General features: G+C 41.4%; 1 protein-coding gene across 4 annotated transcripts; it reads left to right on the top strand.

Annotated features, from left to right (window-relative positions):
* Positions 1–58: 58 nt before the first annotated feature.
* kdm1a (lysine (K)-specific demethylase 1a) lies at positions 59–13,403 on the top strand. 4 transcript variants are annotated; one of them, XM_040137751.1, is made up of 22 exons: positions 94–181; positions 940–976; positions 1,571–1,864; positions 2,251–2,419; positions 2,711–2,844; positions 2,955–3,033; positions 3,155–3,247; positions 3,447–3,553; positions 3,870–3,951; positions 4,332–4,426; positions 5,463–5,480; positions 6,181–6,323; positions 6,462–6,552; positions 6,659–6,793; positions 8,252–8,325; positions 9,004–9,115; positions 9,321–9,453; positions 9,564–9,751; positions 10,800–10,914; positions 11,147–11,274; positions 11,873–12,019; positions 12,362–13,403. In XM_040137751.1, exons 2-22 carry the CDS (start codon positions 947–949, stop codon positions 12,560–12,562), a joined length of 2,568 nt encoding a protein of 855 aa, XP_039993685.1. In that variant the 5' UTR covers positions 94–181; positions 940–946; the 3' UTR covers positions 12,563–13,403. The 4 variants fall into 4 exon arrangements, with proteins under 4 accessions (XP_039993686.1, XP_039993685.1, XP_039993683.1 ...); XM_040137749.1 differs by having other exon boundaries at positions 105–181; positions 940–991; positions 2,254–2,419; XM_040137748.1 differs by having other exon boundaries at positions 105–181; positions 940–991.
* Positions 13,404–14,837: the final 1,434 nt, after the last annotated feature.

The following is a 14,837-nucleotide window of genomic DNA, read 5'->3' as shown; positions in this document are numbered from 1 at the left end:
CAGTGGTAGTATGAATAATAAACCCCAGCCTTCTTCTGGATTGACAGTTATTATTACCAATCGTTTTTGCGGAGTGGTGTTGGGTAACGTTTTCTGTCCACCAATCACGAAAGAGTTCATTGAGAGTGGGGGGACCTGCTACTGTGTCGTCTTTGTGTTGACATCTTCGGAGGATTGAGAGGTAATATTCATATTTTCAGTATTTTATTCTTATTTTATTTCCTAAGACAGTGGTACCCGATGTAGTGAAGTTTACCAAGAACTTCATTTTCAGTTTATGAAAACAGATGCCTTTGCAAGCGAAGCCGGCGCCTCCTTTTTTCCAGTAGGTCGCACCTGCCACTGTGCCACTGTTGGTGCTAGCCACGGTCTATTGTTAGCGGTGTTAGCTAACGTAGCATGGTCTCGTGAGATACATTTGAAAGGAGTTACACGCAGAAACGATTCGGATCTACGTGTAGAATGCAGCTTGTGTTGCAATGACATTAAAGGACCGCGCTGTTGTCTTCAGATCCTCTATATGCACATCGCTATCAAGAACAAAGCTACCGTTAGCTAACGCAAGCTAACGTTGAAAGCCGTAGCATTCTGCTGCTAGCTTTGCAGTTAACTTGCTAGCCAACGTTAGTCCATTCGGTCAAGATGGCAATCAAAGAAATGCTGTGCACAACAAAGGTTTTTGCCTTAAGGGCAAGCATTCAGGCCTTTCAGGTTTTCTCAAGTGGGTTTTGCTAACTTAATAAAGTCTTGTTAAACAACAGTGTAACGGTGAAACACGACGTATCAGATTATCTTGTATTATTCAGTGGAAATTTGTTACTTGATTTTTCGAGACGTTTATCCACGTGAAATTTCATTCGCTGCAATGTAAAAGGCCAACATTTTTGTTCAGTTGGTCCTGTTCGTAACCATATTTCTGGTTCTGTCTTCATTTCTTAGTGTTTGAATGGATATTACCAGGTGCACGGAGAAATGGGTAAAACAAGACAAGGTTACTGTACCATGGAGCCCTCATTTCATAAAACCATGACATTCATGCACAGTTAACATTATTTCAACCATCCAGTGATACTGATGTGACATTTTTGGGTGATGCATCTCTTCCAAAGCCCGACAGTATTTGGTGGTTGTTAGCCTGTTGTAGCAGGTGCATTCACTGTCCGCGACAGCAAAGCGAACAGTTGATGTAGGGGTTTTAATCTTATGTTTCTGATCATTGTTAATTTGTTAAACAAAGCATTAGTAAAAGAGTAATATAACAATTTGGCACCGGATTTTATTTAGACTATAATTTTCATACAAATTTGTGTTTTTAATTGGGAAAGCCACAAAGTGCAATAAGAAAAGGTAGACACGTTACCTATTTTTTGTTTGTTTGTTTGGTTTTTGGTTTGTTTTTCCCAGCGCACACAACCCATTCTCATCTAATACTTTTCAATATTCTTTCATTGGTTATATAATTTAGAACATCGAAATTTCTGCCATTTCACTTAAAAAATATTTGTAACTTTGGCTGCTTTATGTTTCATTTTTAAGGGTGTTATTTCATTCCTGTTTCCAATTTGATCAGGAGAGGCCTCCAACATCCTCCATAATGCTGTCTAGCAAGAAGTCAGATGCTGGCTCCTCTTCCTCCTCCTCGTCATCCTCTGCTGGCGCAGCTGGAGGTGATAGGGCCCCAATATCTGATTCCCAAACTGGTCCCTCAGCCTCAGCTGCAGGAGCTATGGATGCAAAGAAGAAAGAGAGGTCATCCCCTAGTGGGGAAGCTGGAGGAGCCCCTTTGGCCCACCAGGCAGGCCCTGGGGGGGTGGACCAGGACTCAGCTGAAGTCCGCAGGACGAGTCGACGAAAGCGAGCAAAAGTAAACATTTTAGGTTTCTGCATGCTACGGGAGATTTTGCCAAAAAAGAAATTAGAAATTAGTCTAATTTGGCACTGGCAGAATTCACTATACTGCATGACCATTTGTTTGTTTGATTAAAGGATCAATACAAGTATCATCATTTGAAACTTTTGGTACAACATTGCTGTGTATCTTAAATCACAGGTTCTCACTTGCATGTATGTCTTAGTAGAAATTATAAACAGAAGTCATTTGTCATTGTTTTTGCACCGTGATGTGATGTTCATAATATTTGTTTCTTACTCCCGGACAGGTTTTGGCACTTTTAAATGAAGTGGGAGCACACCAACTAATCAGAGCTGGCAATGCTGGTTTTAATGATGCTTTTATTGTGCCTACTGTTGCAGGTGGAGTACCGCGAGATGGACGAGAGCCTGGCCAATCTGTCGGAAGACGAATATTACTCTGAGGAGGAGAGGAATGCCAAGGCAGAGAAAGAGAGGAAGCAGGTCATCCCTCCTCCAGCTCCACCAGTAGAAGAAGAGAATGACAGTGAACCAGAGGAACCATCTGGTTAGTCTGAAAATGGAGCCATCATGTCAAAGCAGTGAAATGAAACTGATGTCTTTGCTGAGGAAATAAACTTAAAATGCTTTATTTAAAAGCTCTAACAGCTTTTTTCCCTAAATTATCTTTATACAAAAATGTAGGGTTTGTTCTCTACTCACATGAATGCAGTATCTGAAAATTTAACCTGTGTTCAATTTTAATTCAGAACTCATAGCACAGAAAAGCTCTTTCTTTTGGTCTTAAATTGACCCGATATGACACTCAGTGTTAACAGAATAGAGATGTTTTTTTTAGGTGTAGAAGGAGCTGCTTTCCAGAGTCGTCTTCCTCATGACCGTATGACATCGCAGGAGGCCGCCTGCTTTCCTGACATCATCAGTGGTCCCCAGCAGACTCAGAAGGTCTTCCTCTACATCCGCAACCGTACAGTAAGTGCCAATCTAAACACATTACTTTGTGTTCAAAAAATAAGGACAACGGGATAATAGTTTTTAAGCATATTTACTACTGTATCTTAATTCATGTTAACTTCATCCAGCTCCAACTGTGGCTGGACAATCCTAAGATCCAGCTGACATTTGAGGCCACAGCACAGCAGCTTGAAGCGCCATACAACAGTGAGATATTGAGTTACACATAATCTTTCCTTTGTATTTTTCTACATTTCATTTCTTTTTTTTCAACAATATTGTAGTCATATATAAGTTGAGATTAAATGTACTTTTGTTCTCTTTTTAGGTGATGCTGTGCTGGTCCACAGGATACACAGCTACTTAGAAAGGCATGGCCTCATTAACTTTGGCATTTACAAGAGGGTCAAGCCTTTACCCAGTGAGTTCACTTCATTTATTGAAACGGTAAAATGACACTATCCATTGGCCAAATGATAGTCAACAACAAAAGTTGTTGTCTAACATTGGGATTCATTAGCTACTGTGGCATGTAGACAAAACCACTTAGAGACATTGACCATGGAATGATTAATGGTGTAATGATGCCTAATTAATGCACTCCCGGCTTGTTGTTGCAGCTAAGAAGACTGGGAAGGTTATAGTTATTGGTGGAGGTGTGTCTGGCCTAGCTGCAGCCAGGCAGCTGCAGAGCTTTGGGATGGATGTTACAGTATTAGAGGCCAGGGTAGGTCACCAGCAGGGTTTTTATTAGCCTATTATTTCATGTATATTTGGTATTTTGTCACACCTTTTTAACCAGCTGTTTGCATAAATCGGTTTATGATTGTAAAACATTAATTTTTTAATTTTTTTTATAATTGATAGCATTGGGAGATTGGTGTCACCATCTATGCACTCTATTTAATATAGTATAAATGAGTTTTCTAAGAATTTAGTCGATAACAAAGTAAGTGACTGAAACTTTTTTTTATTTTAAAACTGCCACAAGTTTACCATGTTATTATATGATTTTTTTTTTTTTACTTAATTTTTCCATGCAGGACCGTGTTGGAGGCAGAGTGGCCACATTTAGGAAGGGCAACTATGTTGCTGATCTGGGAGCCATGGTGGTGACAGGCCTGGGTATGAATCAGATTCTTTTTTTATGTGAATACTAAAGTCAATCACAGCATTAAGTCAGAGCACCCTATAAATGTTAAGGGTCCAATTGCAGGGTATGGCGGTGCAAGTGTTATTACTTTTGACTCCACAGGAATACTACATCAGCTGATCTTAGAAGTATAACTTAAGTTCAAGATGCAAGTGATTAGTCTGTGTTATGTTTGGCTGGAATGAAATCATGCACCTGGTTCTCAGTAGCACATGATTTGAGGTCACTGCTTTAAAAGAGCCAGGTCTCTTTCCTCTTAGAGATTCTGCAGTTACTTAGACTCACCTGTAGAGGGTGATATTGCCTGTGTACATGCCGTGGCTCTGTCAGTTTTTTGTGTTTGCTTGTTCAGGAGGGAATCCCATGGCAGTTATCAGTAAGCAGGTTAATATGGAGCTGGCGAAGATCAAACAGAAGTGTCCACTCTATGAGGCCAATGGCCAGGCTGTGAGTATAATGAAATATCCTAATGAGTAAACTGAGTTGCCTCTCGTCCATTATCCTGCCATAGCCAAACGCCTCAGGATATTTTCACGTTTAACAAGTAGAATCCTGAGATACCTTATGGGTGATTTAACTATTTACCGTAGTTGTAAAAAGGCTGAATTTTCTGTCGATTGTTATTTTTAAAAATCCCAGGTTTTCTCATAAAGCCAATAATTTACTTTATTTACTTATTTACAAGAGGCTAATGGCAGCAGAGGCATGTGATTTAATCTAGCCATCTGATGCTTGAAAAATACATGCCTGCTTCAGTCATACTGACATTTTAAGTTCTGCATTAGGTCCAGTTGTCTTACAAACAGCTAACCTCAATAATAACCATCCATCAGGGCAGTGTAGCCACATCTGTTTTAGATATATGTATAACAACTACATTTTTTAAACCAGGACCTTGTGTTGTTTACTTCCTTCAACAGAAGATGTTTATATATGTGCAAGAGTTCCCTCTTGACACAAAAGTGCTACGTGTCTGGGTTTGTAGCTGTTCTCCAAGCCTGTTGTTGTCCTGAGGCAGGGATCTGGCTTTTCATGACACACAAAAGCACAATGAATGGTGGATGCATTTAAGTGCCTACCCTTGCGTGTCATCAACAACAGCTCCCGTTCCTTTCAGAGCTGAGCCGAACAGAAAACCGATATAGCCTAATGTCATTTAATTGGAAATAACCAGTGTTCTTCCCTCCAATATTTTTTTTTGTCCATCAAGTGGCAGCAACAGTAGTAGGATGTTTAGGTTCACGTTCAGGGCACTTCTATTGAAGCAGAGACTAACCAGCAAGGCTTTTCAAGCATTTGCATCACATGTAACTGGTTTCCTCCTCTGCAGGAAATGGCATATTAAATGTACATGTTTTACTTTTGTTGCAACCTGTTTGAGGTTAAAGCTGTGATACCTAATATTTTCTCTCTCTCTCTCTCCCCCCTCCCCTCTTGTCTTCTCAATCACTTCCATGTTCAATTTTTTGGTGAACTACTAAAGGGTGAACGGTGCACAAGTGTATGTATTCATTTATTTACATAATACATTCCTTATCTAATTTTGAATCACTTTTAAAAGGCACCATTTCATCTCCATGTAGGAGATAAAAAGAGAAACAAATGAGCAGCACATGTTAAACTTGAATCTTCCCAGTGTTGGATGTTCCTGTTTAGATTTGTGAAAAAGTCAAGAAACAAACAAGACATTTCCATTATAAATAATACCCTATCTGGTGCTAATAGAAATACAATACAATAATCTGATAAAACCACTGGCTAGAGTGTTCCTAAATTTTAGCTTGTAGAGATAAGCATTTATATTGAAACATATGTTTTGCTCTATTCAAGTCAAGCAAGAATGTCAAGTGTGGATATGTGTTTCAGTAATACTTTTTCTCCAAAACTGTTGCTACCCTAGCATGGTGTCCATATTAGATAACTTTGGAAGCATGTTTTAGGTTTGTTACTGCATGTTCATCAAGACACGGAATACTTAGTGTCTTTTAGGGGCAATGATTGGATCATTTATGCTTTTTCTGCTAATATACAGTAAGTTAAGCAGTGACTTAAATGCAAGTATACACAACGAGTTACAAGTTTAAGTATGGATTGATGTAAAGTATAAATGCCATAAATCCCATCAAGAGAAAACATGGAAATGTTTTGTAAAATTCTGCTGTTGGTGTGTGTGTGTGTGTGTGTGTGTGTGTGTGTCCCAGGTGCCAAAAGAAAAAGATGAAATGGTGGAGCAAGAGTTCAACAGACTGCTGGAGGCCACCTCCTACCTCAGCCACCAGCTGGACTTCAACTTCCTCAACAACAAACCTGTTTCACTGGGACAGGCCCTGGAGGTGGTCATACAGTGAGTATGGCGTAAACTACACAAGCTTACACACAGGAGATGGTGACAGATGTATCCTGCACATGTGGACCCAAAGAAGAGATGTACACAGATACACACTGACACTAATTCTAATTTTGTGTCTCTGTGTTTGTGCAGGCTGCAGGAAAAGCATGTGAAAGATGAGCAAATAGAACACTGGAAGAAGATTGTAAAGACTCAGGAAGATCTCAGAGATCTTCTCAACAAGGTGAGTCAGTGTTCAAATTCTGCTTTATTTCCTGTCATCCACCATCATCTCATGACTACCTTCCTCTCCCTTCCTTTACCCCCCTTTCCTTTTCTTCTCCCCTCAGATGGTGACCGCTAAGGAACGGGTTAAGGAGCTCCATCAGCAGTACAAAGAGGCTAGTGAAGTCAAACCACCCAGAGATATAACAGCTGAGTTCCTGGTGAAGAGCAAGCACCGCGACCTCACCGCGCTCTGCAAAGTGAGCTCAAATACTATTTCAGAGAAAGAAAGAAATGTGGCAATCATCAAAAAAGTGGAAGCGGTTACAACAGAGCTCTCACATCCCCTTACACTTCCCTACAGATATTTTCAAGCTGCAGGCAGATATCTAGACTGGCTGTTGTCCAGAACAGATTCCTATGTGACACGTTCACTGCCTCCTCATATGTCTTGGACCAGGCAGTGATCAGACAGCAGTACTTAAAATAATCTAGTCACAGCACTTCAGTTTAAAAGCTATCTATTTCCAACTGTGTTTTGTGGTGGTGTGAGTAATGTACAGTGTCTGTGTTTTCAATTACTGCAGTTTGAACTACGTTGAAGCAGTATTAGATTTCCTGGGTAGATTATTAGGCTTATTAAAAGGTCAGAAGGTCAGCCATCACCATTTGCAGTACAAACTCTTTGTCTTTGCTCTGAAAAATATTATTTGTCTTAGACAAAGATCAAGTAATTTGTAGAAGTATCATACTAAAAAAGTACTAGCATGTAAAATGGATATTTTATGGACTGCTAGATCAGGGTGCCTTGCAGAATTTTAATCCCATGCTATCTAAGTAAACAAGACAGGCTATGTTTAAGTGGTTTAATGCCTTGGTGGGATGTATTATTAGAATGAGTGCTGCTGTTTTATTTTTGGTGCAGACAAATCACCTCCATTACTGCTGTGTGTGTATTTTAGAAGGAGTTTTTAGTTGGTTTAACACAGCTGGTGTCTGAACTGGATTGGTGTGCAACCCGTCTGCTGTCAGAGAAGCCACTTCAAGGACTTGAATCACAGGCGACTGTCTTCATGTCTGCAGATGCGCACACATAAACACACACACACTTTCAGCAAGGCAGAGTGGACAGAGATATATATAGATTAAATGGTGTGTCCTGGTGCCTGGCCTAGTAGATGGTATTGCCAGACTCTGGTTGATTCTGTTATGGTGACCTGATGAACAGGTTGAGTCAGCCCTTGATGTCAAAACTGCTTGTCCTTTCTACATGACCTGAAACCCTCTGGGTGTGTACCTTGTACGTGCACGTGCATGTGCATGCCTCACACTATCACCTAGTTAAACATATTATCAGTTCCTTAGGTCTCTGATTCACCTTTTTTTGAGAGCATTTTTGGTACGAAATTTAAATAAAGCTAAAACATTGGCATATTAGTAGTATTGGGACAATTCAATAGATTTTAATTGTTAGCTGTAGTTAAAAATGAAAAAGTGAAGATGTTTATGTAATACATGAAAAGTAACAGTTTTGATTCCAAATCATTCATACGTAATCACAATCAATATTTTTGAATGTTATTTCTGGAAAAACAAGAGATTTCTCATTGTAACACCAATAACTGCACCCTCCCAGCAGTGACACTATATGGATGAAATTAAGATGCATATACAATACAATCTACATCTCCTTGCTGTCTGCCTTGTGTGTTTTGTAGGAGTATGATGAGTTGGTGGAGATGCAGGTCAAACTAGAGGAGAAGCTGCAAGAGCTGGAGGCCAATCCACCCAGGTAACTCATCCCCAGGAAGTTTCAGCATCTCCTCAGCTGCTACTGTTTTTATTTGCTATCATATTACTTAAAGTGTACCATGAAAACTCACTGATTCTGGCCCTGTAAAAACTATTTAAAACTTTGTAATGCCAACTTGTTACTCTTTTTACAGACACATTAAGCATATTTTCGGAAATTGCTGCAATATATCTCTGACCTAATATGACCATGAAGCCCTTCTTTCAATCCAGCTGGAAACAGAGGCAGCAGCAGCTTGTTGCTTTGGTTTGGTTCAGGGCATGAGACTGTGATGTAACTGTTAATGCAGAGCTCCAGAAAACCTATTTTATTAATTGTTCTAATCAGCAGCTATCCCGGCTAAGTATGCTAGGCTGGCTCTTTTCAAGCAATATTGCTGATTTGGCTGGAGGGAAAACGGTCACTGCTTAACAGTTTTAAAACATACTTGGTCGTTGGAGCTCTGCAGCTGTTAGCAGCACATTTACCTTTGTTATCTCTTGTCACCACTTTGCCTACTTTGTTGCTTATTGTTTGCTTTTGTTATGTGATTTAAATATGTTACTACGCTGGTAGCAGTTTTTCTCGCTTGTGCATGAGTAAACCTGTCTCGCTGACATCTGAATAGCTGTCAGTATACACCACCATATCTCTTCCCTTCCCTTTTTTTCGCCACAGTGATGTTTACCTGTCATCCAGGGATCGGCAGATCCTAGACTGGCACTTTGCCAACTTGGAGTTTGCCAACGCTACGCCCCTCTCCACCCTTTCTCTTAAGCACTGGGATCAGGTATATACAAGTATCCATTTTGAAATGTCATAATTGTGTACTGCTGACAATGGTCTTGCATAGCAATGATCCTCACGCCTCCTACAGTCCCATCTGTGTCATATGTTCTTGCTAGTTTGAAAATGAGATTCTCCTGCCGTTCTCCTTTATCATATTAGGAAGTTCATTGTGCTATTGGCATGACGGGTTATTAATTTATCCACAGGATGATGACTTTGAGTTCACTGGCAGCCACCTGACGGTAAGGAACGGTTACTCTTGTGTTCCTGTGGCCCTGGCTGAAGGCTTGGACATCAAATTAAACACAGCAGTGCGGCAGGTCCGATATACAGCGTCTGGTATGTGCTCGCAACTGTGTTGTGTGTGTGTTCTATTATAGATTTCATACTTGATGTTCATATAGAGGTACTAAGTGTGTTAAACAGCTTTTTATCTGTATGAATTCCAGGCTGTGAGGTGATAGCAGTCAACACTCGCTCCACGACCCAGACCTTCATATACAAGTGTGATGCTGTGCTGTGCACCCTGCCCCTCGGTGTGTTGAAGCAGCAGCCTCCTGCTGTGCAGTTTGTTCCCCCGCTGCCTGAGTGGAAAACATCTGCTATACAGAGGATGGGCTTTGGCAACCTCAACAAGGTTGGACTTCTCAATAAGCTAACAATGCTTACGCTTTATCAGGAAAAGCTTCCTTCCTTCCTTCTTTCCTTCCTTCCTCCCTCCCTCCTTAGCCAGCTCAAACTACTGGATCGCATTCATATTTGTCCAGATTTTAGTCTGAGGTATAATCACAATCTGACATTCAAGCGGAAGGACAGAGATTTGAATCATAACCCCCCCATCCACTACAGCGTAATATGTCAACTGTTTTTCCTACTCAATCCATAGTCTTGAAACGAGTCATCGTGTCAAAATCCGAATCAGGTATTAAATCATGTACAGTAGTGTGTCCGTTCAGTGTGTTTCCGACAGGACTGAGGATTTGGTTCCTCAGGGAGACGACCTGCTGCTATTTCTGCTGCAGTGTCCTTATGCTGTAAACCTGACCTTCAGCTTCTAGAGAGGCTCCTGCAGCCAAAACACAATGAGCGTTGAGAATGTGTTGAGTGTTTTTCCTAGCAGTTCATGTATCATTTTCTTTTAGGCTTGCCAAGTCAGCAACCCTTCTATATTCAACTGATTCCCTCCTTCCCTTTCTCTGCCGGTTCTTTCTTTCTTTGATAAATCAGTCTAGGTGTTGGTATGCAGCTCAGAGATAGAGGATTCCCCTCTTTCCTCTAAATAGATTAGGTTTTGTTGCTCCGACCTGGTTCTTTGCTCAGATGGAGGGTGGGACAGAGAGGGTGGCATGGGCAGTTGCGTGTGAAAGAGAGATGCTTTTTGCCGGTCACTCCTGACCCACCAGCCATTGTACCCTCTCTCTGTTGGTGAGCATCATCTGCTGCAGAGTAGTTTATCTCCTACTTCTGCTGCAGCACAAAGGAGAGTACTGCATGATTATGCAATCTTTGCTGCTACTAATACTTTATCTCCAGCAGAGGGCGCTCTGCAGTCCCCACAGTGCTAGTGTTGGCAGTAAATGTTCTGAGCAGGAGATGTACTTCACAGGCATTTAAGCTTTTGACTAAAATAAGCGCTTTGATTGTCGCGTGACTGTTTTTTATTTTATGTTCCTCCCTGCCTGAAGGTGGTGTTGTGTTTTGACCGCGTGTTCTGGGATCCAAGTGTCAACCTGTTTGGTCATGTCGGCTCCACCACAGCAAGTCGGGGCGAACTCTTCCTCTTCTGGAACCTCTACAAAGGTGACAAGAGATCACTTGTAATTTCAGTCACACTGTTGGTTTTGATATCACTGGGATAATTCATGATTCTTAATTGTGCAGTGCTTTCTTAAATGGCACTATTTTCCCTAAGACTAAACGATAACCTGATGTAAATTGATATGGCATTGATATACCTTTCCTGGTCGTATTGCCCATTGTTTCTCTGGGGGGCAAAAAAAAAATCAACAAAGTGTGACTTGTCTCTTTTCAGCCCCAATCTTACTTGCTCTGATGGCTGGTGAGGCTGCTGGCATCATGGAGAACATCAGCGACGATGTTATTGTCGGACGCTGCCTGGCAATTCTCAAAGGAATATTTGGAAGCAGCTCTGTACCGCAGGTACACACCTTTTTACATAATGTATGACAAACAAAGACCCAGGCACTTTGCTATTATATTTCAGTAGACATGTTATGTATGTCAATTGTTTGTTAATTGTTTGTTAATCCTCCTTTAGCTTGATCTTTCTCTTTGACTTCTTCCTTTACTTAGCCCCAAGTCCACATACCAAATTGTTTACTCATGTCAAACATTCAGTGTCCACATTAGTTGAAAAGCTGGTTTTGTTCAAGGAAAACTCTTATTATATTTGTTGTTGACAGAAAATTAGAAAGAAATTATATTTTTTTTGAGCTCAATCATTAGGGATTTCTCTAGTTTTTCCCGAACATTAAGTGGAATGTCAAATTCGTTCCTGAATTGACCCCCATAACAAGCACAGCTTTACACAGCGAGCATATGTGAAAGGCACTCGCAAGTGGAGTCATATCCAAACCACCCGTCATTATAAATCATTTGCTTAAGGTTTCAGATGGGATAAAATCACATGCATGGAGGCCAGCGTTGGAACTTTTCGCCATCCAGCTGTTTACAGGTCCCTTTGATATCATCATGGAAACTCCTAAAAAATATTTGTTGTTGTTTATTGTCATGGCAGCCAAAGGAAACTGTGGTCACACGTTGGCGTGCCGACCCCTGGGCACGGGGCTCCTACTCGTACGTCGCAGCAGGTTCTTCGGGTAACGACTATGACCTCATGGCACAACCCATCACACCTGGCCCTGCTATACCAGGAGCCTCACAGGTAAACACAGAGATAGGAGAAGAGTGTTGGTGCTGATCCCAACATACGAGCTTGTGTTTGGGTGAGACTGAGAGTGTATATGTGTGTGAGAAAGTGAGGAAGGCATCCCAGCCTGCCCACAATATTCAACCAAACCAAAGCAGAGCAGTTTATTCCCAAGACAGATGTGTTTTTTTGGCTGTTTTAATGTTGGCAGGCTGATTGATGTGAACAAGTCATAGTTATGTCTTGACTGATGACTTCTGGCAGTTTACTACCACACTTTCTTCCCCTTCTTTTAACTCTTTATTATGTTGGGACAATCCAACATCAGTCTCAATGTGGTTTTTCCTTTCCTCCCAGCCTGTCCCTCGTTTGTTCTTCGCTGGTGAGCACACCATCAGGAATTACCCGGCCACAGTCCACGGCGCCCTGCTGAGCGGTCTCCGCGAGGCCGGTCGCATCGCAGATCAGTTCCTCGGTGCCATGTACACGCTTCCCCGACAGGCCACTCCTACAGCCGCCAGCAACCCTCAGCAGGCTCAGCCCACCCCTAGCGTCTGACATGGTTCCTGCCAACTCAGAACTGTCAGACCAACTACAACAGATGATGAGAAAAGTTAAAAGTTTACTCATGAACCGTTTTTTTCTGTATGTGAAAGATCTCGGAAGACCCAGAAACAACTTTGCCTCTTTGCCTTCTGACTAAAATAATGACACTTCTAGAGTTTATTTTCTGGTTGTATGTTTAAGACTTTTAGTTTGGGATGTTAGCGTATACATACAGTATACCTACATTTAACTAACAGAGCCAGGAAGACTGGGCTGGGAATAAAGCTCAATTTTATTACATACTAATGTAATAATCCATCTTAAACTTTATAAATGTGACACTCCCCAGTCTTAAAAGATAACCATTGCATTACTTTTGGTACTTGGAGTGATTATTCAGTGTATTTGATCCCATGTGGAGTTTGTTTTCAGAACCCAGCATCTATTTATGTGCCCCTGTCTGAACGTTAACGAACGGCTGGAAACGTCTTTACTAAATGTACATGTGACCTAAAACCAGATATTGTACAAGGCAGATGACCAATTCAGTAGCATAGTGTCAGTCCACTAAAACTTCTTTGCTTTTATAAGCAAAAGACATTTCCCTCTGTTATCATTCCAGAGGCCTTGTCTTGGTTGTCTTAAGGCTTAAAACATCGCTATGTACTGTAGCTGTATGCCTCGTAAATTTAATCACATTTCATTTAGGTTGCAGAGTGTAGTGAAAATAGTTTGTATTAAAAGATAAAAAGACAGCTATGTCGAAAGATGTGTGAATGTTTTTGTTGCCATAGCAGTTAAAGTATTTTATTATGGTTGTCATCACATACTTTTTTATATTGTCAATTGTTTTGTTATTAAAAGAAGACAGAAAATGCATCAGTGAAAATGAAGTCGCTGTGTTTGTTTTTGAAAGATTTTTAACAGAAAACCAACTGCTTCCTGTCCTGCTACTGCAACACCTGCAGATGTGTACTTTGTATACTCATGCTTGCATGTACAAAAGTAACATGGCTGCTTCTGCTTTTGACCCTCCAGTGACCCTCCCCTCATCACAGGTCTGGCTGTGTAAAGTTGTGCTGGCTGCTTCCCAGGGTCTGTGGTACTGTGTGAGGGGGATAGATGAGGGTCCCTGGCAGCAGCTCCACATAGTGGGGGGATCTGATGAATGAGAGGGGCAGATTAAAATGGTCAACCATGAGCTATGAGCCTTTCTGTGGAGTTGTATTTCAGGGCTCTGTGCCCCTCTGTTTCCATGCACTCTTGAGCGTCACAGGCCTCGTTTTCCCCCGGAGCTGTGGTTATTATTATCGTGACCAAAGGAGATGTTTGATGTAACAACAGTAATTTGAGCTGGGGTTTTGGACTGCAGCACTCTGGAATTTTCACCTCCCTGGTAAACCATAGGCTCATAGCAGTGTGTAACTGTTGACTGGTGAGGTTATTTTTCATAATAGCCTCAAGCCCACATCAACTGATTACTTGATAAAGAGTTAGAGACATGAATCGTCAGATAGGGAGAGTTATAGGTCTTCTGGATGAGAGACCGCAGCCTGCCTGAGCACATTTCATGTGATTCATAGGTGTGGGCTGGAATGTGCACTTTCACAGGTACAAACGCCTCCCACATGCTGTTGCGTGTATTTTGGTAATTATCCGTAGTAATCAAATACGAAATAAACCCAGAAATTATACAGTCACTTTACAATATTTTAGCAATGCTAGCACATGGCGTTGGACAATGTAAAAACGGTTCCCTAAACTATTGCACTATTGCATGTACAATAACCACGCAAGTGCCACTTCTAAAATGTGATTTAAAGCCGTACGCTTGACCTCCACAACTCTTTGGATGCACTCACACATTCAGCATCCCCCTCAGTCTTCCCTATGACACCTGTTGTAGGCAGTGAAACCAATTTTTCACTCTAAATCCTCCATCTTCCTCCTCCTCCTCCTCCTCCGCCCTGGAGTGCGACTGAGTCATTTCTATGGTTGACTTCACAGCACTAATTCAGGTCAGGCATCAGCGCTGAGGCTCAGTAGTACCAGGGTCCAAACAGGCACCACTGTGTTAGGGTAGCACCTCCCTGCATCTGAACTTAGGACAGATTAAACCACACAAGTGGGAGACGGTGTTAACCCATGACTCGCTAACATTTTCTTTTGACATCCCACAATTAAACCAGGGCCCACTCTTTAGTCTTCATTTAGCAAATTTGTCAGATATAGAATTTTGACAACAGGTGATATTTTTACTTTACTAATCAATTGCTTTAAAGCTGTC

This window comes from Xiphias gladius, chromosome 10 (assembly GCF_016859285.1).
Source record: "Xiphias gladius isolate SHS-SW01 ecotype Sanya breed wild chromosome 10, ASM1685928v1, whole genome shotgun sequence".
Taxonomy (NCBI): domain Eukaryota; kingdom Metazoa; phylum Chordata; class Actinopteri; order Istiophoriformes; family Xiphiidae; genus Xiphias; species Xiphias gladius.
The sequence above is the reverse complement of the archived record's forward strand: the minus strand, read 5'-3'. Positions and strand labels throughout refer to the sequence as shown.